The sequence below is a fragment of the Loxodonta africana genome, chromosome 14 (genome assembly GCF_030014295.1).
Source record: "Loxodonta africana isolate mLoxAfr1 chromosome 14, mLoxAfr1.hap2, whole genome shotgun sequence".
Taxonomy (NCBI): Eukaryota; Metazoa; Chordata; class Mammalia; order Proboscidea; family Elephantidae; genus Loxodonta; species Loxodonta africana.
Genome location: NC_087355.1, coordinates 7,474,286 through 7,501,448, shown reverse-complemented (window position 1 = coordinate 7,501,448; position 27,163 = coordinate 7,474,286). Strand labels below are relative to the sequence as shown.

Here is a 27,163-nt window from a genome sequence, read left to right as displayed (position 1 = left end):
CTTAGTTATATTAAGCTCTCAGTTGCCCATTTTGAAAAAGGAAGAAAACATCCTGGGGAGTATTGGGGTCACAGGCCAAAAGAACTCGGAGTAAATAATTTTGCAAATACTATTTTGGTTGTAAAAGCCACAGTTTTCTCTGAGTGTTTCTAGCTTGTCACGTGGTTTTCTGATCAGTGGATACCCACAAAGCTGGTTATATGTGTAAATACCAGTGCAAACTAAGGCTCGTGTGATTTTGCAGCACCTACCTTGTTTTATCCAAACCTTCATATGCTTCTCTAATCAGTAGTGTGGCCGGGTAGCCACAGTCTGAAATTTCATTCCTCATACTGTGGAGGAGATGAGATATACAGAAACCACATCTTGGATATGTGTTCTAAGAAAGTTTTTGGTAGTGTGATTAGGTTTTAGCAGCAGCCAGGCTTGTTTATTAATAACTGGGCCCTGACTAAAGTAACTCACACTTGCAGGTCTTCTGACTGCATTTTTGAGGCCTGTTTCATGTGGGAAGAGCTTGAATAGAATTTCTTTGTTTAGTTCCAAAAACATGAAGACATGTTGGTATTTTGTGTTAAAGTGATGAACGTTTGGATATGCATTGTGAGAACTTTGAACTACCTGAAATGCCATCATTTTTGTGATACAAGAGTCAGTTGTAATGCTTCTATGGACTCTGATATACAGGAAAACCTGTTTTCTTTACATCTGCCTGTTGTCTTGATGACAGTGATGTGTATACAGCTCTGCATGTATGAAGTCACGAGATGAGGATGGGTGGCCTTCTTGGTGAAGGGAGGTGATTCAACCTGCAAAAACTGGTACCAGCCCCTCTTTTATTGATTCATCAGTCATGAGTATCAGCGGTTACTGCGCATCAACGATCCAAAAAAGGTGGTGTCACATGTTTTATATTTATTTGACTCCTACTTGCTGACTGCCCAGTTTCTTAGAAGCTCTGCCTCCTGGCTTTGCAATTTTGGGCTGGCAGGCATACTCTAAGTAGGGCTTGTGCCATAGAATATGGATTGGAGTAACAGAAATCTGTCTCACAATCCGATGTGGCTAGAATCAAGCAATCTTTGTAAACCTACAATTCATTCCAAAAGCCCAGAATATTCTAAGACAACTTTGTTGTTCCCTAATTTATCATTCCTGCACAGATTCTTACCTGGCTCAACCCTTTGTGATGATAAACAGAGAGTACCAAAATTGTCAATAAGGTCATGGTCTCAGGAATACCCAGTAGAACTGTTACTTTCCTTGGGAAACTTGAAAAGGGACTATTTTAGAGGTTATCCATGAAAGGCCTCACCTTTTCAAAGTTATGAGTTTGTTGGCTCCTTTGATGCTGGCTTAGGAATTTTAGATTTCTGTGGATAACCAAGCCCTCATGGCACAGTGGTTAAGAGCTCAGCTGCTAACCAAAAGGTCGGCAGTTCGAATCCACCAGCCCCTCCTTGGAAACACTGTGGAACAATTCTACTCTGTCCTGTAGGGTCACCATGAGTCGGAATCGATGCTATGGCAACAGGTACAGATAACTGCGTAATGGCTCCAGAAAAGGAGAAACTTGAAGTTAGCTTTTATTTTTCTTAGTGTTAACTTGATGCCACTGGGTTTAAAATAATATTTCTACGAAAATGGAAGCAGAGAGCTTGGTTGGGAGATTCTTACAGTGGTGGCTTAGACCAAGGTGGTGGCAGAGGAAATGGAGAGACATGGATGGATTCCAGATATTTTTGGGACGTAGAATTGGTAGGTCTTGGTGTGATAGATTGCATGTAAGAAGTGACAGAGAAAGAAGCAGGGGTGACTCCCAGGTAGAGTTGTCAGAAAAAATGCCCAGTTAAATTTGAATTTCAAATAAACAACAAATTTTTAGTATAAATATTTGGGACATACTTATACTAAGAAATTATTTATCTGAAATTCAGATTTAGCCGGGAGTCCTGTTTTCTTATTTGCTAAACATGTCAATCCCATTCCCAGGTTTCTGGCTTGAATAGCTATGCAGTGGTGCCGTTTATTTATCAGGATTATAAAGAAACGCTTTGATAATTTTCAAGATTAAAAAACAAAGGGAATGCTCTTTTTGGCCATGCAGATTAAGTACACTGATATCCTGATGCAGTGCAACAGGTTTCTCTTTATATGTCAGCCTTTCTTGCCCTGAGTTTGTAGTTTTCCAAGATGATTTGCTAGGCCACAGTCTTGTAGAGCAATTGGACAGTTCACTATGTAAATAAGGTAAATAAAACTGTTATGGGGATTGGTTGATTGCTATGCAAATTAGGTGACTATGGCCTACCTAGGGGATTGGTCAGTTCATTGTCTTGGTGGGAGGAACAGGCTTACAAAAAGCCCAATCCCACCGAAGTTGAGGGGGACCTCACTACCATCAAGAAGAGGAGCCTGGAGTAAGCATGTCCTTTGGACCCAGGGTTCCTGTGCTGAGAACCTCCAAGATACAGGAGAGAGAGTTGTTTAAGACTGAAGACGATACAAGACTGCACAGAGGAGGCAACCGCATGAGTGGTGCGAACCAGTAGACCAGCAGGACTTGGCTGCAGTGGGCTTGCCCACTGTCATGGATTGAATAGTGTCCCCCAAAAATATGTGTCAACTTGGTTAGGCCATGATTCCTAGTATTCTGTAGTTGTCTTCCGTTTTGTGATTGTAGTTTTATGTTAAAGAGGATTAGAGTGGAATTGTAACACCACCCTTACCCAGGTCACATCCCTGATCCAATGTAAAGGGAGTTTCCCTGGGGTATGGCCTGCACCACCTTTTATCTCTCAAAAGATAAAATGGAAAGGGAAGCTAGCAGAGAGGGGGACCTTATACCACCAAGAAAGCAGCACCAGGAATAGACTGCCTCCTTTGGACGTGGAGTCCTTGTGCCTGAGAAGCTCCTCAACCAGGCGAAGATTGAGGACAAGGACCTTCCTCCAGAGCTGATAGAGAGAAAGCCTTCCCCTGGAGTGGACGCCCTGAATTTGGACTTTTAGTCTGCTTTAATGTGAGGAAATAAATTTCTTTTTGTTAAAGCCATCCATTTGTGGTATTTCTGTTACAGCAGCACTGGATAACCAAGACACCCACCCATGGAGCTCTCACTAAGCACCTTTGGGCAGCAGGCTTGCTGGTATCAGAAACGGTGAAAAATTGGGAGAGTGGAGATATGTCTGAGCTCCACCTCAAGGGCTCAGCTTTGGGCTGGTGGTGATTCTCATCCCTCCTCGTGAAGTTAGATGAAGGCTGATCCCGCTAAGTAAGTTTTGCCTGGTTAAGATTTAGATGGCATCTTGATTTTACTGGTTTTTTAAAAGTAGCCTATGCAGGTGTTGATGAAGATAAATGGAAAAAAAAAAAAAAGACCAACCACGTAGCTTCCTTGGCATTTTTGGAAGTGGCAGATGTGTACAGTGGGTTAATGGATGAGGATATTATACAAAACTGCTGCTATTTAAGATATTTCTATTTTAAGACTTAGGAAAAGGCTAATTGTTAAATATTTTTTGCTCTTCACACTCTTGGAGTGATGTGGTGGTACTACAGCAATTTTTACCTTGGGTAATACAGAAATTTAGGTGATTGTGGCATGTTCCTTCCTGGGGAGAGTGACAGTTTTAGCTCTATGATGCCACTGAACAAATTATTTAATCGTGGCTTATAAGCTGTTATCCAGGATAAAACATTGCTGATCTTGAATTCTGTATTGGACACCTACATATTACCTTATTAGCTTTGTAAGCATTTCTAAAACTTCAGCTTTGCTTCCAACATCCTGTGTGTGTGTGTGTGTGTGTGTGTGTGTGTGTGTGTGTAGTAGTTCTCTTGAATGTGCTGACATGAAAATTCTTTTACTCAACATGTTTTTTTATTCCCCTGGTTCTGTATTTATTATACTAAAAATACTGATTAAGAGGGCAGAGTGATTTGTTATAGTACGTTTAGTCTTTCATTTCTAAGGATGATCATCCCATTTTTTTGTTATCTCTTTGCGGGATATGCCCGGTGTAGAGTGGAGACAGACTGCACAGTCACTACTCGATCAATCAGGAATGCTGATGGGTTGCGAGAAATGGATAATCTGGCTAACTGTGATTTACAGCGTAAGGTTTTTCTTCCTGACATAAGAGGAAATAGATGTTGCAAATATTTTGGTTAATTTAGAATTTACATTGGCCTTATCTAAATTGCACCACCAGACTATCCCTTTATCGCTATCTCAAATTAACTTCTTCCAAGATGGTTACCTTTGAGAGGGCACAAGTATCTACCCGTGAATGGATTTTGAGTGTTTGCTATGTGATTTTTATTTAAAAAAAAAAAAAAAAAAAGTGATATAAAATAGAAGAGACTAAGAAATTAATTTCTTAGTGTCTTCTTAAAAACCATTTTGGTATTTAGAACCAGATGTTTAAAACTGTCTAAAACTTTCCAACTCATTTTTAAAATTATCTTTTTGTTATTAATTTTTAAATTGTGTTTAGTGAACGTGGCCCATATACTGATTCTTTGAAATTATGTTTCATGGCTTAGTACGTGGTTGGTTTTCACAAATGTTTTGTGTGAGGTTAAATGTAAATGTGTATTGACATCCGTACAATATTATTTTGTTACCAAGAGGAAACCCCAGGTTCTTACTCAGCGTGACTCCTATTGGCCAATAAATGAGAGGCTGAGGTAGAAGAGCAAAAAGGCGCCTTTATTTTGTTGTACAAGGAAATGGAGTTGGCGGGAGCTGCTGCTGCCAGGACTGCTTGCTCATCAAGGGCAGGCAGGCAGGTTACTTTTAAAGGGGTTTACAAGTAGGGAGTTCATACAGATTATGTAGGTGCAAAGGATAACCTCCAAGCAAAAGTAGGATTCAAATGCAAAGTTAAAGGGGGGGGGGAACAGCAAAGGAAATAATTGTGTAATACAACACTGTAGGGGAGGAAGCCAATAAAGGATACAGTCCTGTGGGGGCTGTCTCACTACACACACACACACACACACACACACACACACACACACACACACCTTGTGATTTTTTTTTCTGATTGACTATTACTGAGAGGTGCTTCATGATGGTGGATTTGTGAACTTTGCCCTATATTAATTTTTGCTGTATGTTTTGTGTATACAAGTTTGAAATTGTTATCTTCTTGCCGAATTGAATCTATCAATACGTAACGACCTCGTCTTCTAATTTTTTGTCTATTTTGTCTGACATTAAAAACAACCGCAGTGCCGTTAAGTCGATTCCGACTCATACGACCGTATAGGACAGAGTAGAACTGCCCCACAGAGTTTGTCTGATATTATTAGAGCTTTATTAGTTTTCTTTTGGTTATTTGCATGATATTGTTACAGTCTGGGACCCATGGACCCCCAGAAAGTGAGTCCTTGTCTTGCCCATGAGAAAAGAATTACTTGGGGTGACTTGGCTGCTGACTTTTAAAAGGAAAACCTTTATTAGAAAATGAAAGCACTGCACAGTGGGGCAGCAGCCAAGCCTATAGCACTCTAGCAGGCTACTCCCGCCCGCATGAGTCTTTTTGTCTCGAGCTTTTATTGCTGAAAAGGAAGTGGGGGTAATAGCGAATCAGCAACGAGGGTTTCAAAGAATTCCTTTTTTTGGTATAAGGAGTCCCACGTGGTTCTTTTAGTTCCTTATCTGCACGTGCACTCTGCAGGTAAGATGGAGTCCGTGGCAAAGGCATCTGGGAAGGTTGGCAGCACTTATTATGGGGTGTCGCGCCTGCGCAGTCGCCTTTTGCCACGAGTTTGATTCCCAATTGCTGCTGCAGCTCCTTACTGCCTCTGGTGGAAGGTCGTATAGCGGTCGCCGGTGGATGTTCCGTGCATTCCTCTCCGACTGGTTCTATCCCTCTGCTTCAGAAAGACAACTTTGAGGAAGTATATCTTAGGTAATCTGACAGCCTTTCATGGGGTTGTTTTCCTCAATTGTTCAGGAAACGGTTTGAGCTCAGGAATGTTTCAAGATTATGGACCTAGGTTCCTCTGGGTGACCCCTGGCTCTCTCAATATAGCATTTTCCATTCCATTCTTTTAGTTTAAAATTTTCTATGTCTTTAAGTTTTAAGTGTGTTTCTTGCAAGTAGTATTGAACCCAGTGCCATCGAGTTGATTCCGACTCAGCGACTCTGTGGGACAGAGTAGAACTGCCCCATAGAGTTTCCAAGGAGCGGTTGGCGGATTCAAACTGCCGGCCCTTTGCTTAGCAGCTGTAGCACTTAACCACTAGGCCACCTAGTTGGACTTTTTAATAATTCAGTCTGATGATTTTTGTCTTAATAGATTAGTCCATTTACATTTATTATTTATGAGTACACATTTGAATTTATTTCTGTCTTCTCCTTTTGTGCTTTCATTTTGTCTTGTTTTTCCTTCTTTTGTATCAACCCAAGCCATCTCTTACCCCGTTCCATTATTCTGTCCTTAATAGTATGACACTTCTGTTCTGCCTTCTTAGTGCTTACCCTTGGAATTTTAACATTTATATTTGAAGTTAACAATTCTCTTTGTCCTCCTCCCTGACAATATAAGGGTCTTAAAATGTTTAACTGCTGTTGTTGTTCCATTCAAAATTGTAGTCTGTTATTGTCCAAGATTTTTGAACTATATTTTCAGCCCACAAATTAGATATTATAATTGTACAGCTAATGCTTGTATAGTTTTATATACATATTTACCACTTTCTTTGCTCAGCATTCCTTCTTGCATGTCATGTCTCATTTTGGGGATTATTTTCTTCTTCCTGAAAAACTATTCTTTAGAAGTTTCTTTGATGAGGGCCTGAGGGTAGTAAACTGTTTTGGTTAGTCTAAAAATCTAATAGTTAATATCTTAAATTTTCTATGCTGCATTATGAGTTATTTAAATCCATTTTACAATTTAGGAATTTTCTCTCCAGTTGCCTAATTCGCAGTTTAAACCATTATTAATTTTTAATTTCGATTATTGTATTTTTAATTTCTAGCTTTAATCGGTTCATTTTCGTAACTACCTAGTTATTTTGGATTAAAGTCTCTTCCTTTGTCATGCTTTTGACGCCTTTTTATTTCTTTAAACATACTATTGAAATCAGATAGAGCATATAAAATACCTGGAGTCTTTACAGGTTTGATTGAGCAGTTTGTTGCTGTTACTGACCCTCGTTCCTAGTAATTTTATTTCCTTGTGTGTTTTATGCTTTTTGATTATTCTCTGGTTTGACTTCTTGTTCCCTGGAAGTTTATCCTTGGAATTCTTTGAGACCTGGATATAAGGTATATTTTTCCAGAAAGTGTTTACGTTTGTTTCTACCTAGAGTGGCGAGAGGGACTGCATTAATTTGTTGTGGGTTTAATTGGGCTAAATAAAAAAATCAAACCAAATCCGTTGCCGTCAAGTCGATTCTGACTAATGTGAATTCTGGCCTCAGGGTTTGTGGCTTCAGATTTTCCGGAGAGACTTACTTTGTTCCCGGTCTAGAGCCAAGGCCCTCCCATCTCTCACTGTGGGAGATGGGGACAGGTGGTTTTTATTTCCCAGTTCCTCCTCAGAGGTGAGGGGGTGGTCTTTAGGAGTTCTGGCCTTTTTCTGTATCCTCTATGACTGTCCCCACCACATGGGCCTCAATAATTTGTCCTCAACAAAGGATTGGGCAAAGCCACAGGGAAAAAGGTCGCTCCAAGGCTTGCTAATGACTCTGGATTTATGCTTTGTGTTTGTTTCTGACCTCTAGAATCTCTCTTGCTTTTCTAATTTTTCAGCCAAGCATTTGAAAAGATTTTTGAGTAAGCTATCCAGCACTTTCAGAGAATCAGCACTGAGGTTGTTTCTCTGACATCTGATCTTCCATAGTGCCTGAAATGGAATTCCTGCTGATTTCATTAAGCCTGGGTTTATTTAATAAAGCTGTAGATGCACTGATTAAGAAGGAACCTTTGAGGTAATCTAATCTGTATCCACTTGGCCCAAATTTTATAGTTGAGATACGTGAGCCCTGAGTAAGTAATGTGTTCTGACGGAGGTCAAACAACCAAGTCCTGGTTGAACTAAAGCTAGAACAAATGTGCCCTGAACCAAGCCCAGCCTTTTTACCACCATAATATACTGCTTCTGTTTTAAATATTAGGCATGTGGGCTATTGGCCAGTGTTTATTTTCATGGAATCCTTGAAGCTTAGAATGATTCAGGAATGATTGAAGTCTGTTTTATGTAGATATCAGAGCCTTTTTACTCAAAGTGTGGTCCCAGGACCAGCAGCATGGGCATTGCCTGGGAGATGGTTGTTGTTATTAGTTGCTATCACGTCGATTCTTACTCATGATGATCCCATGTGTGAAGAGTAAAACTGCTCCATAGGGTTTTTGACGCTGTAGGAATGTAGAATCTCAGGTGCCATCCCAGACTTGAGAGTCAGATCCACCTTTTAGCAAGATCTTCAGATGATTGTGTGTCCATTAAAGTTTTAGAAGCCCTGCTCTAGATAACAGCATTAAGCATTCATCTTGATTGTTTTTGCTCCTTCAAAGTGTACTACCATCTTCTCAATTAATAGAGAAGGCTCATGAAAGTGTCCTTTCCAGGACTGTGACCCTTGGTGAGGAAATTGAAAGACCGAGAGCATAGGATATATATATATATATATTTATTTACCATTTCTTCTCTTAGATTGCTGGAACTTGCAAATAGAAATGACCGGCTTTATAGATTGTCATTGTGAGAGGGATTTGGATCCCTGAGTCATCTTAGCCCGGAATTAACTGCATCTTACATAGTCGGGAGAATGTAATCTCCTAGGGGCTGGATGAGGTAATAAAGAGAGCTTTAAACTTATTACAGAAGAGGAGGGTGGCAAAGGCCCAGTGAAATAGTGAAATTGGTTATGCTGGAGGACAGCAGGCAGGAGATGAAATGCTACTTCAGGGATACAGGGGCCTCCAGTAATTTACATGAGGAACAGTTGGGACAGAGCCTAGAAATAATACTGACTCACATATCTCTATACAAATGTGCAGAACATGGGTAAGAAAATGAGCTGAATGTTATTACAAAAGAGGATTCATGTGAGTTTTAGGCATCACTGAAGTGTGGTAGAGTGGGACTCAGGATTGGAATCTAGTGTTGAAAAGCTGCAGATCTATTCAAAGGGAAAGACCTGTTAGGAGGTGAGGCAGTGGGTTCAGAATGTCAGGAAGATACGCAGTGGAACCCATGAACCAGAGGGAAAAAAACTCAGAGAACATATTGGGAAGAGGAACAGAGATAGCATAATTGCACTCATTTGTTATAAGTCACCTAGCTGTGTGGAAAAAAAAATGGCTGATGTGTGTCTGATGCAATCACAAAATGGGAAGTGGCATTACAGAAAAATAATAGAAGACCATAGCCAATACCTGCTGAAATGCTTACTGAGGTATAATCACAGTTTCTTGACTTCCTTGTTGAATTTTAATTTATTTGAAGGCAGAAGACAGGAGAGCTTTACATAATACTGAACCTTAAAAAAAAAAAAATTTTTTTTTTTTTAAGCAGAGATTAATTAATAAGGGAGCAATGGTAGATGTCTTTAGTTAAGCAGTCAATTATATCAAATTTTATATTATTGAAGCCCACATAAGTTAAGAAGAATCCTATTATACATAGAACCTAGGTTTTGAAAGTTTCAAGGAGAAGAAAAAGATAAGGATTGTTGGCTGAACCATTGACTCTGGAATGGCTTGTTGACCCACGAACTTTGTGAAAGTGGCAAAAACAGAATTTTGTGAAAGTATCCAAAGTAGAATTCTGAACATTCAACCCAAATGGTCTTTGGTGAAGATTTATAGAAAATGAGGCAAGCAAGTTAACAATATAGAGAGACTGCACAGATTGTATTCCTTGGAGCTTATGATTTGTAAAATATAAAGCAGGAAGGGCAATAACCAGGGACAGATTAAAGGGTAGTACAGACCTGCACAATTAGCACCACGAAGGTTAAAGCCATACGTGAGTGGAGGTTTTAGAAAACACTATATATTAAAACCAAAAGATCGGTAGCTCGAATCCACCAGCTGCTCCCTGGAAACCGTATGGGGCAGTTCTACTCTGTCCTATAGGGTCAGTGTGAGCTGGAATCAACTGGACAGTGATGAGTTGTTTTTTTTTTTTTTTCGGTTTGTAGATTAAAAAAAAAAAAGTCTTCTAAAGTTGTGATTGAAACGAGGAAGTGCTAGGCAGCTGCTTAGGGTCCAGCCGAATGGGATAACGTTGATTGATGAGAGAGAAAGCGGCTCTTGTTTTGCCATCTGTAAATGACTCTGAACATTTATATGATGAGTGAAGATGCAAGGGACACCCATGTACTGTTGTCTCCTGGCAAAAAATCCTGGGAAAGTTTGCATTTTAAGTGGTCTAGGAACTTTGAAGGTGTTGAAAGAATTTATGTGTATAAATAGGCTTAAAGCTATTTCTAGATCAGACAGATTATTTATAAACAGCTGGAAGAGGAAGTCGCTGTCACCAGTGTCTAGCATGAATTCACACCGTAAAGTAGTCACGCTAATCTGATCGCTCTGAACAGAGTTCTAACTGGTAGGTCAGGAAACTGCAGTAGATTTAGTTCATCTGAACTTTGACAGAGAATAAGATTTGCAGTTGTGATGTTTTAATAACAAAATCGAGACGGGGAAGTTAATGTTAACTTTATTAAAAATTTTCTATCTAATGTGTTATTAGGAGAATGTTACTAATGATGGGTTACCAGACTGTGTTCTTGGCCCTTGTCTGTTCAGCATTTTTCTTAATCTCTTCCTTATTTCAAAACCATTTTAGGAAGTTTACAAAAATGTATATGATGCCCAATTTCGTTAAACCTGTTCACCAGCAGTGCAGTCTAGCTTAACCCAAGGATGGTGTTGGGGTATTCAGGGTAGGGATGGCCAGACACAGCACTCACACTCTTTCCTCTGCCCTTGCTCACATCTCTAAGGCTCCCGGGCACTTTCTCCCGTTGATCGATTGTCAGTACAGTGAAGCCTAGAGAATCTTGGGAAATGATTGACTAGCCGAGCCATCCAGATGCACCATAAGGGCTAATCATCAACAGAGCTCTGAGTAATTGTTGAGTAGCTATGAATGCTAGGTTCCTGCCTAAGGACTGCCGGGAGTGGAGCTATTTTAGGTTGTTGTTGACCAGTGTGCTTTATAATTTAGGTGACAAGAGACAGAACAGCATCTTTGTAGGGAAGTTGGGTTGCTGAAAGAGGAAATTTTTTTAAAGAGAGTGCGGTCCTTTTCTTCTGTAAAGGTGGATTAAACAAAAATTCAGAAGCAGGGCCAAAATTCTCCTAAAGAAATAATTTATGGTGTTATTTAATATGAATACTCATTGTCATCTAGTCAATTCCGTCATAGTGACGCTATAGGACAGAGTAGAACTGCCCCTTAGGGTTTGCAAGGAGTAGCTGGTGAATTCAAACTGCCGACCTTTTGGTTAGCAGCTGAGCTCTTAACTATTAGAATTGATGGCAGTGGGGAAAATTGTTTTTTTAAAGAAGGAAACCTTTCACTCCACAGAATGTACTGAAAACCATTGTTCTATATACCATGAAACAGCTGTAATCACTTTTACATAGAAAAATTTTAAAGCAAGGGTGACTAAAGACTTAAAAGAAAAACTCAGAAAAGTTCCATAGTCCTTTAACTTTGAATAGTATAATTTGGTTACATCCCTTCACTTTGTATTTCTTATAAAATGTATATATTGGTGAGTTAAGGAGGCCATAGGAGACTGGGTGGTACAAATGGTTAAGCATTTGACTTGTAATTGAAAGGTTGGCGGTTCAAATGAACTTGCCCAGAGGTGCCTCAGAAGACAGGCCTGGAAATCTGCTTCCAAAAAGTCACAGCCTTGAAAACCTTATGGAGCAGTTCTACTCTGCACACACGGGGTCACCATAACTCAGAATCAACTCCACGACAATTAACAACAACACGGAGGCTATAAACCATTTACCAAAATGGTGACTTTAGTTCTAAACTAGTTGATGTGATTGTGTTTTAATAATTATATGGAAGAGCTAGTTGTCTATGAAGGCTCCTTGTGGTTCATAGTGATAAATCATGTCATTGCCTTACCGAAAAACACTTATTTTTCACTATCAATAAGAGGAGGGAGGAAGAAGGATTGCGTAGCCTCAGCCCGAGCAGATGGTTTCAGGTCATTAAGATACAAGCTATAAGTTAGGGCCAAGATCATTTGTGAGTATCTCCCTGATTTATGCTTTCCTAGATATTTTTTTTCAGAAATTACCTGATGCATCAAAGGACTGTTCTTAGCAACCCTAACTCTTCTGATTGTATTGGAATTCAGGATAAATATTAACAGTGAGCATTTCAAATTGAACTTTGGCAGTTTAGCCTATGATTAATTCTTGTTCAAGGATTTTAATTATTTTTAATTTCTAAGAGGTTTTTTTTTGTTGTTGTTCAGATCATTTTTTTAGTGAACAATTTTTTTTCTCATTTCATCAATACAGTTTCTTCCTTGTAAGGAAATTATAGTTTTTTGACCTTTTCTTCTGTCTCCTGCATTGTCTCTAGTCCTTCACGTTGCCTCCTTCTGTTTGTTTTGGCCTTGATGGTTCATGTTAGAGGCTGACCTTTGGCTGTCTTTTCTTATTTAAGTGTGGAGCACTCAACCGGAGAAGGGCCTTTTCTGTTGGGCTTCACGGTGGAATGAAGTTTCAGAGACCTGGCTCTTTTCAAATGTAGGCCCTTTTTCTAGGGCTGTTTAGGTTTTCCGAAAATAATCCACCAGATTCCTTCCTGGAGTGGTGTATGTCTCCTGCTAGTGTTCATGTGTCTAGTCCATTGCTTAATTGTCTTATTTTCAGACCACAACCTACCCCCTGCTCTCCACTCTGCCTGGTGTCTAGTTGGCAGCCTCTTGCTGGGTTTTTCTATAGAAAAACCATCTGCCTGAGTGGGGTAGGGATAACCATCAGGGAAGGAAGCTGTGGGCCACTGTCCCTCACTCTTACTTTTAACCATTCCTTTGGCCTCATCTCTGCTCTCCCTGGTACCGGATGCCTAAAATTTGAGAATCTTCATGTAATCCTGTGACTTGAGCTGGTTTTCTCTGGAATAGCAGTCTTCTCTGCAGGCATCTGCTACTCTGACTCCTGATGACTGCTGATTCTTGCCATCTGCTTTCCTTCTTTCACAAATGTGTTGATATTTCTTATCTGCTTTTATGTTTCTGGAAACCCCAGTGGCATAGTGGTTAAGTGCTACGGCTGCTAACCAAAAAGTTGGCAGTTCAGATCCACTAGGCGCTCCTTGGAAACCCTGTGGGGCAGTTCTACTTTGTCCTGTAGGGTCACTGTGAGTTGGAATCAACTCGACGGCAATGGGTTTGGTTTTTGGTTTATGTTTGCAGTTTGCTTTGATTTTATGCGGTTTATTGCTTACTTTTGTTTCAGGAAGGAATAGAAATAAGCAAATGAGTTCAGTCTGCCAGGTTTAATCTCAGTATTTCCTCCAACACACCAGACCTTCAAGACCCAGCTCACGTCCTACACTTGTCATGAAGACTTTCCACGTGACGCTAGATGCCAGTGATATTTCTTTGCCATATATTTTGTTTCTGTGACCATATTTTGTTTCTGTGACCATACAACTAAATTAATACTTTTTGTTGTTACCTCCTCTTGTTTTTTAAAAATTTAAAACACTTAAAATGCGAAAAAGAAGTATATTTCAATTCCATTCAGTTCAGCTTACTTATTTTTAAATGCCCATTTTGTACAAAACATTAGGTTGGTTATTGTAGGGAATATCTGGAGACCACCTTCAAGAGGCATAGGGTCTTGTAACAGTGACAAGATAAACACAGGTAACTGTGAAACATGGTGGAGGGGGTGGAGAGTGGAGGTACGGAGCCTTGTGTATCAGTTGGGGGTGGGGGAAGGAGTTGATGAAATTCTATAGCGGGGACAGCTCCAAGCTTTGTTCAGGTCAGAATAAGCTTAATTTAATGAAATTTGCAGTTTCTGCAGAGGTATAAACCAACCTCTTGGGCTATTTTACCTTTTGGTATGGTAGATATTAGACATACAAAGGAAGTCTGTCTTCTTTACAGTGGTTCCCCTTATCCAGGGGGGATGCGTTCCAGGACCTCCGTGGTGCCTAAAACCGCGGATAGTACTGAACCCTGTGGATACTATGATTTGTCCTGTATCTACATACCTGTGATAAAGTTTAATTTATAAATTGGGGACAGTAAGAGATTAACGACAGTAATAATAAAATAGAACAACGAGAACAATATACTGTAATAAACGTTATGTGAATGACGGAGTAGGATGACGTGAGATTTCTTTATGCTTTGTACTCATTTAACCTCTTTGAACTGCGATCAGCTGTGTCTAGCTGGAACAGAGGAAAGCGAAGCCATGGATGAGGGTGGGGGAGGCTCCTTTCTTCACCTGGTAGTAGAGCGCCTGGCATATCAAAACTAAGCCGGTTGCCGTTGAGTCGATTCTCACTCATAGCGACCCTGTGTGTTGCAGAGCAGAGTTTTCAAGGCTGTGACCTTTTAGATGTAGATCACCTGGCCTTTCTTCCAAGGCACCTCTGAGTGGGTTTGAACTACCAATCTTTCAGTAAGTAATCGAGTGCTTAACCGTTGGCGTTTCACCCAGGGATGCCTGGTATATAACATATGCTTAATAAGGATGAGCTGAATTAATGAACGGAACTGTTCTAATGAATGGTCAGATGTTTTAAACAGATTTTTCTTATACTTTCTAAAAAATAAACATAAAAGAAAGTTTGGTTATTTTCCCTCCAATTTAGATTTTCCTTGCTGCTGCTTACTTTGGAGGAGTACTATTTTGAACAGCACACAGCTAATCATATTCAGCACAAAGGCAGCCCGAGTGAAAGGTAAGGAAGATTTTTGGATATTTTACTGATATCTGATATTTTTTAAATTAAATGCATGATCATATAGGTTTTTTCTTCCTCATTTCTTATTGGAAAAGCAATGAGGAGGGGAATCTACAAATTGCTGCCATAACTTCAGACAATTTTCAAAGCTCAGAAGCATTGTATTCTAATTCCCCTAAGGTTGTGGGTACCTTAAATCAGCTGGCTAGAAAGCTACGATTTTCATCACTTTTTTTCTTGCACCCGTCTTGTGCTTGTGCAGAATACTCTCTCCCCGTAATTACTTGGTTTTGGTGTTGTAAAGTGATGATCATGAAGCACAAGAAAAACTTGCTGCCAGTGAGTTGATTCCGACTCCTAGCAACCCTATAGGACAGAGTAGAACTGCCCCATAGGGTTTCCAAGGAGCAGCTGGGGGATTTGAACTGCTGACCTTTTGGTTAGCAGCTGTAGCACTTAACCACCGTGCCACCAGGGCTCCTGAATCACAAGAGTGGTATAAAAATATACACTTTCAGGATGAATAATGTGGTTTGAACTAGAAGCAACATCTGTTTTTTCTGTAGTTTCAGGGCAGGTATTTACTACTATAAAAACAGATTGTTTCTTTTGGTCTTATTTTGAAAGCTGTATACAAAATGTGGAATGTAGTTTTTTGTTTGTTTAAAATGCCAAGTAGGAATTAACTAAGATGAAAGTTGTTCCAGAAAAAATGTATATGCTAATGATTTCCTTTTGGGAAGTTACTTAACGGCTATAGGCTACAACTTAGAATTAAAAGATCCTTTGACATTAGATAAATACATGAAGTTTTAGTTTTCTTCAGGTTTTATCCTGAAAGGATAGAAAAATGTGTGGCATTTAAGTGCAAGCCAAAGTAAAGAATCACTTGGCTTTTGGTAGCTTAGGACATATCTGTTTCCTTAGCATTCAGTTGAATTAGACATTTACTATTACCTGACCAGGTTGTGGCGCCCTGGGGGCACAGTGGTTAAAGTGCTTGGCTGCTAACCAAAAGGTTGGCAGTTCAAACCCACTAGCCACTCTGTGGGAGAAAGATGTGGCAGTCTGCTTCCATAAAGATTTCAGCCTTGGAAACCCTGTGAGGCATTTCTACTCTGTCCTGTAGGGTTAGTAGGAGTAGGAATTGACTCGATGGTAACAGGTGGGTTGGGAACCATGTTGTTGGCTGCCATCGAATTGATTCTGACTCGTGTAACAACCCCCCATGCATTGGGTAGTAGAACTGCTCCATAGGGTTTTCTTGGCTGTGATCTTAATGGAAGCAGATCACCAGGCTTTTTCTTCCATGGTAAACCTTTAGGTTAACCCAAAAACCAAAACCATTGCTGTCAAGTTGATTCCGTCTCATAGCGACTAGCAACCCTATAGGACAGAGTAGAACTGCCTTGTAGAGTTTCCAGGGAACGCCTGGTGGATTTGAACTGCTGACCTTTTGGTTAGCAGACGTAGCTCTTAACTACTACACCGCTAGGGTTTCCTTAGGTTAACAGTAGGGTGCAAACAGTTTGCACCATCCCTGTTAAGTGCTTGGTTGCTAACAGAAAGCCTCGTGGTTGGAATCCACCCAGAAGTGCCGTGGATGAAAAGCCTGGTGATCTACTTCCAGAAGGTCACAACCTTGAAAACCCTAATGAGCACAGTTTGACTCTGCAACACGTGGGATTGTCATGAGACAGAATTGACTTGACGGCAACTGGGGTTTCCCTGACCACAGCATCTGCTTTCTTACCTCTGCAGTTTTACTCATATCCTTTTCCCTGTTTGATACTTTTTTTTTCCTTGCAACACTCCACTGTCCTGTGCCATAATAATGCCTTGCATTTGTTTATTATCAAAATACAAATATAATACACCAAAAAAAAAAAAAAATGTTTTTATTGTTTTAAAGTTATTATTAGGGCAAAATGGTACAACCCCATGGAGGTGAATTTGGTAATATCTAACTAGATTGCATGTGCCTTAACCTATTAATCTAGCAATTCCACTTCTAGGAAGCTGTCTCAAAGATACACTGGCCAGTATAAAAAAATGGCAGGTACAGGGTTACTCATTGCAGCACTGTTTTCAATAGTAAAAGACTAGAAACAGTTGCCTAGAGGACTGATTGAATAAACCATGGAATGTCCACCTGATCTAGTAAATATTTTGTATATTTTAAAATAGAATTAAATTTATAAAAGGAACAGCAGTTCTTAAAAATCAAAACAAATGAGCTTTATGTAAAGTTGGTGAATTAACCACCTAGGAGAATAATTTTAATTGACTTCAAAACACAATAATTTAATTGTCCCTGGTGGGATATATCCTAAGTGGAAAAAAAAATGGCAAAGAAGTCATGAACTGTTTTCAGTCATAACACTTTGTAATGATATTGGTATTATTATTTTGAAAGGATTTTATAGACAATATGCAGATAAATTTATATAGGTGGGTAAAGCAAAGGAGTAATTATGTTAATACCAAAGCCAAAAATTTTCTGTATAAAAGAGATATAAATATATTATTAAAGAACTTAAGCCTTGCAATCTTACATTTGAAGTGGAAATGCTTATATGAATTCATGTATTTTTGAATGGGGTCACCATGAGTCACAGGCCAACTGAACTGGCAGCAAACAACACTTATTGAGCACTTAATATGTGCAGGGGACATAGATGTGACAGTCAGAGTCAGGTTTACCCACTGCTGTCGAGTCGATTCTGACTCCTAGCAACCCTATAGGACCGGGTAGAACTGCCCCACAGAGTTTCCAAGGAGCGCCGGTGGATTCAAACTATAGACCTTCTGGTTAGCAGCCGTCGTAACCACTGCGCCACCAGGGTTTCCAGAGTCAGGTTTAGTAGGAGCTAGATTGGCACAGTGCATCACAGATGAAACCGTAATTACAGTATGTGCAGATTTCTCTGATCTCCAGGGAGCTGGAGATACGGGAAACATTGCTTGCTGTGTTTCCAATCTTTGATATCCTTTCTTTAGCTGCACTGTTGATATTTTATTAGTTGACACATTAGCGGCCTACTTTCTAGTCAGAACATGTGATGATTCTTTTACAACTTTATCTAGGTTCATTAATCTTTTATACTTTGCTCCCTAGGAAAATCAGAGGCTCCTTAAAAATATGCTCCAAGTCAGTGATTTTTGAACCAGATGCAATATCCCAGCCCATTATTAAGGTAAGCACATTTTAAATGTGAACAAAAACATTCCAATTTTTGGTATTTATTTTGCCTTTGCTGATTTTTTTGTTTCTGTCAATTTTATCCAGATTCCTTTGAGAGATTGTATAAAAATAGGAAAACATGGAGAAAATGGAGCCAGTAGACACTTTGCAAAGTATGTCATTGCCACTAAATGTTTACTTCTACTTCATCCAAAAAATTGTATATATTTAATGACTTTTATCTGCATTTTAGGGCAAAATCTGGGGGAATTTCACTCATTTGCAGTCAGGTAAGAAGCATATAGTAAAAATGTTTTTCCTGAATAAAGATACATGTATTTTGCGTGGCGAAATTATTTGTGGAAATCTCAAATAAAGACTGTTGAATATATTTTTAAAAGCTTTTTAAATTTAATCATTGAGAAATACGTATCATTTAAAAGATGTGATCCCTAATGGGCAAATGGCTGCTGATTAGTCAAAGACTATTTATTAAGTGTGTGACACACGCAGGCTGGCATTTGCATCTTGAGGGTACCATGGAAGTGTTTGAGGGCACCTTTCCTGGACAAGGCAGCCGCTTTGAGACAAAGGGGCTGCACTTCCTCCTGTGGCCCCTGAACATTTAGGAGGCTGGAAACCCGGGGCGCACCCCCCCAAACTGACCCCTGCCTTACTAGGACAACCAGGGTGGTCTCTACTGATTATGACTCTTGGGGGCAGAACCTTTTGTTAACCTCAACTTTATTCATCTTCATTCACAGACGCAGTATTGGTGATAAAACCTGTTACTGTCAAGTCAATTCTGACTCATAGCGACCCTATAGGATAGAGTAGAACTGCCTCATAGAGTTTCCACAGAGCACCTGGTGGATTTGAACTGCTGACCTTTTGGTTAGCAGCCGTAGCATTTAACCACTACACCACCAGGGTTTCCACTGTTGATAAAGAGATCAGTTAAAACATGGTTTGTCTCCTGTTAGTCTATAGATTTCTTTTTTTTAAATTGTAAAAAAGAAAGAAGTAGAGTTTGTGGACCACTTCCTTCTGACTCTGGATTTCATGTTCTTTGTAAACGAAGGGCTGGGAGGGCTCCAGGTTGCTTCCACTGTCTGCAGAGCCCTGGTTCCCGAGGTGTTGACATGTTCGGAGAACACTTGTTCCGTGATCAAGTGAGTTTAGGAGAAGCTTTGAGGAGCAGAGTTAAACAGATGGCTTTACTGCAGGGCGGACTCAAAGCCTTGACCATACTAACATGCATTGGTTCTCCAGGAGGCAAATGGTTAGTAGGAGACAGTGTTCCGGGCACATTTTTTTGGCCACTGGACCCTTCTGTTCATGGAGCACTTATTAATGTAAAATGAAGAAAATTATTTTGTGAAAACTGCAGGAGCACAGATTAGGTGATTTTCTGCTGTTGATGATTTTGCTAACTTGAAGGAAGAAAACATCTCACAAGCTGTCTTTGGTTTATCTTATTTCAACTGGCACATACGAAAACAGTTACAGCTATCTTAGTGCTTTGGAGAGGGAATACCATTATTAATTATTCCGGTCCACACCTCTGCTCCCATTATTTCTGTGTTATGATTCTTCATGATGGTCTTATTCTAGATAGGCCGTATCTTGAAAGCAAGAGGTATTTTTTCAGTAAGAAGTATGGCTTGTATCATAAAACTATACATTTTAGTTAACATTTTAAAATGTTGATTAACTTTAATAGATTTTTAAAAAATCTCTCCACTTACTTGTAATAGTTTGTAGAAGAGCCGACTCAAAGTCAGCTTAATGCCAATAGTGCCTAGATGCATTCTTTCAAGAATTATTTTAAGCTTCCTGGGTCAACCAGGAAACTTTTGTGGGGTTTTTTTTCTTTTTGCTTATTAGGTCAAAAAGTCTCAGAAATATAGTGCACTGGTTTTCACAGAGTTTTGCTTCCACATTTTCTGTTGCTGCTAGAATAAGGAGGGGTGTGTATATGTGTTTAAGTATTCAAGGATCTGGAGATACAAAGGAGAATATCCAAAGCCCCTCTCCCCATGGACTTCACCTTTCAGCAGGGCAGACAGATGGCAAAAAAACATCTACAGTGATGCTATGAAGAACGCTAAAACAGGACAGAAGGATAGAAGTGCTAAGGAATACCTGTGCTGCTTTCATAGAGTGGTCAGGGTGGCTTCACTGAGGAAGCGACAGGAAAGAGACTTGAAAGGCTTGCGGGAGTGAACTGTGTAATTGTAATGAATGTGTTCTAAGTAGAGGAGATGGCAAGGGCAGAGGCCCTGCAGTGACCTCAGCTATGGGAAGAGCAGTGAGGTAAGTGTGGTGGGAGTGTGGGAGTCAGAGAGCGCTGGGAATGTGATTGGAGCAGTGCACGGCCTGGTCATCAGGGCCCGAGGCCACAGAAAGGCGGGAGAATGAAGCACAAGAGAGAGAAGCCGGTGGAGAGCTGAAAGCAGAGAAGGACCAGGCTCTGGTTTATACATAGAGTTAGTCTCCAACTTACAACGTACTCGAGTTAGAAGTACCACACTTCTGATGGTCTTTTTTTTTTTTTTTCCATCTTATCATTAGTAATATGTACTATGTATGTAACCATGGCCTGGGTGCAGCATCTGACCTCCTCTAACATCACAAGGGGGAAGGAGAATCAAGATCAACAGCCCAAGGCTGATTCCTATGCGGCGGAGGTCAGACATACCTCCTTTCTCTGCCATCTTTACCAGTTCTAGTACCAACCATCCCTCCCACAACACTCTTTACTTGTCTGCTGGGTTCAATAGGTCATTGCACTGGCCACAGAGAATTCACAAACAATACTCATAGTTACAGGGTTTATTAGGGAAGTAATAGGTTACAATTCAGGTTCAGAAATACTCAGGATGTAGTTCTTGATCAGGACAGCCTCTTCTCAGCCTTGCCCCCAGGCATGCCTCTCTCTGGTCCCTGCCTGGGCAAGTGTTACAAAGGTCTTTTAGCTCTACTGACAAATGCCCCAAGGCACCCCACTCTGCCAGTAAGGCTCGCCCAAAGGCCACTTAGCTTTCTCTGTGGGCTGTGAAGCCCACTGCTGTATCTCCTGTAGGTCTCCTGCCGTTTCTCTGCCACCGCTTCTCTCCGTCTTCAGTGTTACAGCCCTTCTCTCTCTCGTTATGTCCCCCTTCTCTCCTTCTCTCTCTATAGTCTCCTGATTCCAGGGGCTTCTCAGTGCAGGGATCCCAGGTCCAAAGGATGCACTCTTCTCTTGGCTATTCTTCCTTGGTGGTGGTGAGAGCCTCTTCTGCTCCGGAATTGGTTCTCTAATTTTAAGGCAAAATTGGCTAATCCCCTGGTGGGCCACAATTACCTTTTTTATACAATTGCTAGGGTGAGAGTTAAAGACCATGGCAAGAAAGGCCACACAAAAGCAGTCCATTGCACTGCAGCATACAGTGTTGTAGTGTGTAATTTGCTGATGTTATTCTCAAATGTTCACTCACAGATGTTCAAAGATAGAATTCATAAAGATAGTGATAATAAAAGGCAATCATGATGAAAACTAAAAAAAAAAAAGTATTCAATTTATGTCAGAACTGACATCCGACAGGTCAGAGCAGAACCCCATTATAAGTTGGGGACTACCTGTATTTGTATTGTTAATGATATTAACAATATCATTAATATCACACGCAAGCAAAATTTTGCTGAAGATCATTCAAAAGTGGCTGCAGCAGTATATCGACAGGGAACTGCCAGAAATTTAGGCTGGTTTCAGAAGAGGACATGGAACCAGGGATATCACTGCAGTGTCAGATGGATCCTGGCTAAAAGCAGAGACTACCAGAAGGATGTTTACATGTGTTTTATTGACTTTGCAAAGGCATTTGACTGTGTGGATCATAACAAATTATAGATAACATTGTGAAGAATGGGAATTCCAGACACTTAATTGTGCTTGTGAGGAATCTTTACATAGATCAAGAGGTGGTTGTTCAGACAGAACGAGGCACTACTAATTGGTTTAAAGTCAGGAAAGGTGTGTATCAGGGTTGTATCCTTTCACCATACCTATTCAATCTATATGCTGAGCAAATAATCCAAGAATCTGGACTATATGAAGAAGAAAGGGGCATCAGGATTGGAGGAAGACTGCTTTTAACAACCTGCGTTATGCAGATGACACAGCCTTGCTTGCTGAAAGTGAAGAGGTCTTGAAGCACTTAAAGATCAGAGACCACAGCCTTCAGTATGGGTTACACCTCAACATAAAGAAAACAAAAATCCTCACAACTGGCCCAATAAGCAACATCATGATAAACAGAGAAAAGATTGAAGTTGTCAAGGATTTCATTTTACTTGGATCCACAATCAACAGCCATGGAAGCAGCAGTCAAGAAATCAGGAGATGCATTGCATTGGGTAAATCTGCTGCAAAGGATCTCTTTAAAGTGTTGAAAAGCAAAGACATCACCTTAAAGACTAAGGTGCACTTGACCCAAGCTATGGTATTTTCAATAGCATCATATGCATGTGAAAGCTGGACAGTGAATAAGGAAGACCGAAGAAGAATCAATGCCTTTGAATTGTGGTGTTGGCGAAGAATATTGAATATACCATGGACTGCCAAAAGAATGAACAAATCTGTCTTAGAAGAAGTACAGCCAGAATGATCCTTAGAAGCAAGAATGGCGAGTCTGCGTCTCACATCCTTTGGACGTGTTGCCAGGAGGGATCAGTCCCTGGAGAAGGACATCATGCTTGGCAAAGTACAGGGTCAGTGGAAAAGAGGAAGACCCTCAACGAGGTGGATTGACACAGTGGCTGCAACAATGAGCTCAAGCATAATGATGTTTGTAAGTATGGTGCGGGACTGGGCAGTGTTTCGTTCTATTGTGCATGGGGCGCTATGAGTTGGAACCAACTCAACGGCACCTAGCAACAACAATGCTTGTATTTGTAAATCCCTCCAGATGCTGAGTAGAGAATGTCCCATCGGGTAAGATCGGAGGCCAGGAGACCAGTGGGGTGTCTTCAGAAGCCCAGGCGTCTTGAACCAGGATGGTGGCTGTGGAAGGGAGAGGCAGTTGGTGTCTGGTTAGATTCTGAACAGAGGCCTGAGAGGCTGTGTTGATGGAATCTCTGCAGGGTAAGGAGGAGAGTAGACAGTCAAGGATGACTCCTGCAGGATGGATCGTGCCCTTTGCCTTGGGAGAAGCCTGGGGAGGAGCAGGCTTGGGTTAGAATGTGAGGGTGAGAAGCCTGACACACCCCTAGAGGAGATGTCAAGGGGTATTTGGATCTGGGTGTCAGGGGAGGTCGAGGCTAGAAAGGTAAACTAGGCAGGCAGCAGTTTGCAGATACTGTGTTAAGCCCTGGGGCAGGTGAGATTTCCTAGGGATGAGGTGCACAGAGCCATCTGAGAGTGAAGGCCCTGGACCTCTAACAGGAAAGGTTGGCAAGAGAGCAGGCTGCAAAGGACGCCTGAGAAGGAGCAGCAAGGAGGTCGGGGAGAACCAGGAGCAGGTGTCTGGAGCCAGTGTGAGTTGTTTCAGGAAGTCCCGAGAACTGGCTCAGCCTTGGTGGTGGAGATGGCATGTGTCTTTTGTGACCCTCACAGGAGTGGCCTCAGTATCCTGGCCTGGGTGAAAACCTGTGTGTGGTGGAGAAAAAGTAGAGTCAGTGCTTGCAAAGAGTTTTACCACAAAAAGGAACAGAAATGGCAAAGGAAGATGTGAGACCGAGGAAGGATTCTTACCTGTGGTTTGTTTAAAATGGGAGAGGGCACGGCGTTGTTATAGGAGATACGTGTTTGAGTAGCTGACGGGGTAGGGATCACATTCTCTGCCCGTATGGAGTGGCAGACCCTCCCTGTAGCAGGAGCCAGGCAGGTCTGTGGGCACAGGTGCAAGGAGGTTGGTGGGGCTGCTGGCTGGTGTTGATGGGCCTAATTATTCAGTGTACAGCGTCAGGGCAGTGGCACAGTGCCCTGAAAAACAGTGTGTGCCCAGCCATCTGCAGGAAAGAGAAGTTTCTATGAACAAATGTATTTCATACCACTGTGATTGAGTTTTAACCTCATTTCTTAGAAAACCAGAACTTAGACTAGCTTTCCTCAGTTGTCCACTCATTACTCAGGACAGGTGTTGACATTCAAAACTTGTCTTAGATATTTTATTCAGCAGGTAGTGATTGATATTTTGTTGCCTTGATGGTTCTCTTTTTAATTTAATATTTGTTATTTTAGTAAGCACCAGATCTTTATCCATTCGTCTGTTGATGGGGACCTTCGTTGCTTCCATCTTTTTGCTGTTGTAAACAGTGCTGCAGTGAACATGGATGTGCATGTATCTGTTCGTGTAAAGGCTCTTATTTCTCTAGGATGTATGCCAAGGTGTGGGATTGCTGGGTCGTATGGTAGTTCTATTTCTAGTTTTTTAAGGAAGTGCCGTATCTATTTCCAAAGTGGTTGTACCATTTTATGTTCCCACCAGCAGTATATAAGTGTTCCAGTCTTTCCACAACCTCTCCAGCATTTATAATTTTGTGTTTTTTGGATTACTGCCAGCCTTGTTGGAGTGAGATGAAATCTCATTGTAGTTTTGTTTTGCATTTCTCTAATGGCTAATGATTGTGAGCATTTCCTCATGTATCTGTTAGCTACCTGAATGTCTTCTTTAGTGAAGTGCCTGTTCATATCCTTTGCCCATTTTTTAATTGGGTTATTTGTCTTTTTGTTGTTGAGTTTTTGCAGTATCATGTAGATTTTAGAGAACAGATGCTGATTGGATTTGTCGTAGCCAAAACCTTTTCCCAGTCTATAGGTAGGGCATCCTTGTCTGGTTTCCATTCCCAAGGGGAATGATTTCAGACTCTCTCCATTTAGGGTGAAGTTGGCTGTTGACTTTGTATAAATGACCTTTATTATGTTGGGCATTTATACAAAGCCAACAGCCAACATCCTTATCATGTTGAATAATTTCTCTTCTATTCCTGTATTTGCTGAGAGTTTTTATCATGAGTGGGCAAACACCGGGTCTTGAAAGCCAATTAATCCTTTAAACTAAACCAATAAAGCTATTAATCCAAAGGAACGCTGGTGGCACAATGGTTCAGAACTAGGCTGCTAACCGGAAACGTTGATGGTTTGAACCTCCCAGCTGCTCCGTGGGAGAAAAGAGCTGGTTATCTGCTCCCGTGAAGATTACAGCCTTGGATACCCTATGGGGAAGTTTTGCTCTATCCTGTTGGGTCGCTGTGGGTCGGAATCAACTTGCCAACACACAGCAACAGCATTAGTCCAAGTTTTTTGGGAAATAGATATTATGTAATAGTGATTTTTAACTCTTTATATCCTAACTTATAGTTGTTCTTTACAGTGAAGAATTTTTTGATTACTTATTTTATAAGTACCGTTTTGTGTTTCTCAGGTATATTTCATTAAAGAACATAACATTGTTGCACCATATAAAATAGAAAGGGTAAGTAAAGCTTTTCGTTTTCTCCCAGCAATTATAGAGTGATTTTGAGCAATAAGATTTTGTGACTCTGTTAGCATTTTAAATCAAATGTAACAATAAGGGATATTTAAAAGCTTGTTATATAGCAATTATAACAAAATTTCCCAAGGGAGCCACAGACTTTGGCCCAAAAGAATGCAATTAATTTTTTGGCTTGAAAAAAAAATAATATCCTAATAGAGAAATAAAGTTTAAGTGATTTGATGATAAAATTATAATTGAAATATGCATCATTTACAGGATTATTTACTGGATATTGCTAAGAATTTATTTGCTAATACGTTACTGAAAATTTATGTTCTAAAATGTTTCAAGAAACATTTATGGGTTATAAAATGCCCTTATTTGGGAACTCAGCAATAATTTCTAAATACTCCAAATTGTGTAGATGCCACAAAAACCAAAACCAAAACAAACCCTTTGCCATCAAGGGGATTCTGACTCATAGCGACCCTACAGGACAGAGGGGAGCTGCCCAATAGTATTTCCAGGGAGCGTATAGTGAACTCAAACTGCCAGCCTTTCGGTTAGCAGCTTAAAGCTTAACCGCCGTACCACCAGAGCTCTAGAAGCCACAAGTAGACTTGAATACAGGACTTGTCCGGTCAGCGGAGGCATTTCATGTACCCATGCAGTGCTATATTTAATTCTTTGTTCTTCAGCTTAATGCACAGTACAAGAACAACTGACCAAAGGGAGTTTTTAAAGGACTTAGGGACAGGCTAGTGCCCCTTATAATGACACCTGTTGTCAGTTCAGGGGCCACCCTCTAGGCAAACACAGTCCCACAGGCTGCATCTCAGTCCCAGGTACAGCCCAGTCTCAGTTTCCCAGCTAGCAGGTGGAACACACAAATCGCATAGCAGTGGCCTCTGGGTTGTGTATACTAGAAACAGCTGCGTGTGCTGGTTAGCCAGAAGCTGTAAATACTGAGATTTAATTACCTCCAGGTGGTGCTCTGGGCATTTTGGGCAGGACAATTCAGTTGGTGGGACTGCTCCTTATATTACAGCTTCCCTGCACCAACTTAGTGCCCGTAGGGCCTTTCCCCTGTTCTTGAGGCACCTCCACACATTGACAAAAACCCCAGAACTCCTCCCGGAGTTGAGAGCCACTGTCTTGGGTGCTCCTGCCCGAAGGCTCTCAGTATCCCCCCCTGAAGTGCAGGACGCTTACGTAAAAGGAACAAGGGTGAGGTTGCCTGAGCAAAGAAAAGCTCTTTTGTTCTGATGTGAATCAGAACATTGAAGGATTTTCAGATAAAAAAAAAAAGTGTGAAAAATAAGCTGCAGTTTATAATAAAGATTGGAAAGTTTTGCAATCAGAGAAAGAAGCGACACTTTAGCTATAGTAGGTCTCTTGCTGTCCTCAAAGGATAATGGCTCCCTCTGGTACAGGCAGTTACATGAATAATACAGCAAAAAGAACTGTGTGTACCGAGAGATGAGAGAATCTCGTTCCCAGAAACATGTTGTGTTGTTGCTGGTGCCGTGGAGTCGATTCTGGCCCCTAGTGACCTCGTGTGACAGAGCAGAGCTGCTCCACAGGG

General features: G+C 40.8%; 1 protein-coding gene across 10 annotated transcripts in view; it reads left to right on the top strand.

Annotated features, from left to right (window-relative positions):
- NSMAF (neutral sphingomyelinase activation associated factor) overlaps positions 1-27,163 on the top strand; it is a 72,440-nt gene that overhangs the window by 1,626 nt on the left and 43,651 nt on the right. For 7 of the 10 annotated variants that reach the window (XM_064267716.1, XM_064267711.1, XM_064267718.1 and 4 more), the window contains exons 2-6: positions 14,842-14,931; positions 18,053-18,131; positions 18,224-18,291; positions 18,372-18,408; positions 25,525-25,575. In XM_064267716.1, the coding sequence (XP_064123786.1) occupies positions 14,842-14,931; positions 18,053-18,131; positions 18,224-18,291; positions 18,372-18,408; positions 25,525-25,575 (325 nt within the window). The other 3 variants (XM_064267712.1, XM_064267714.1, XM_064267715.1) reach the window with 3 other exon arrangements.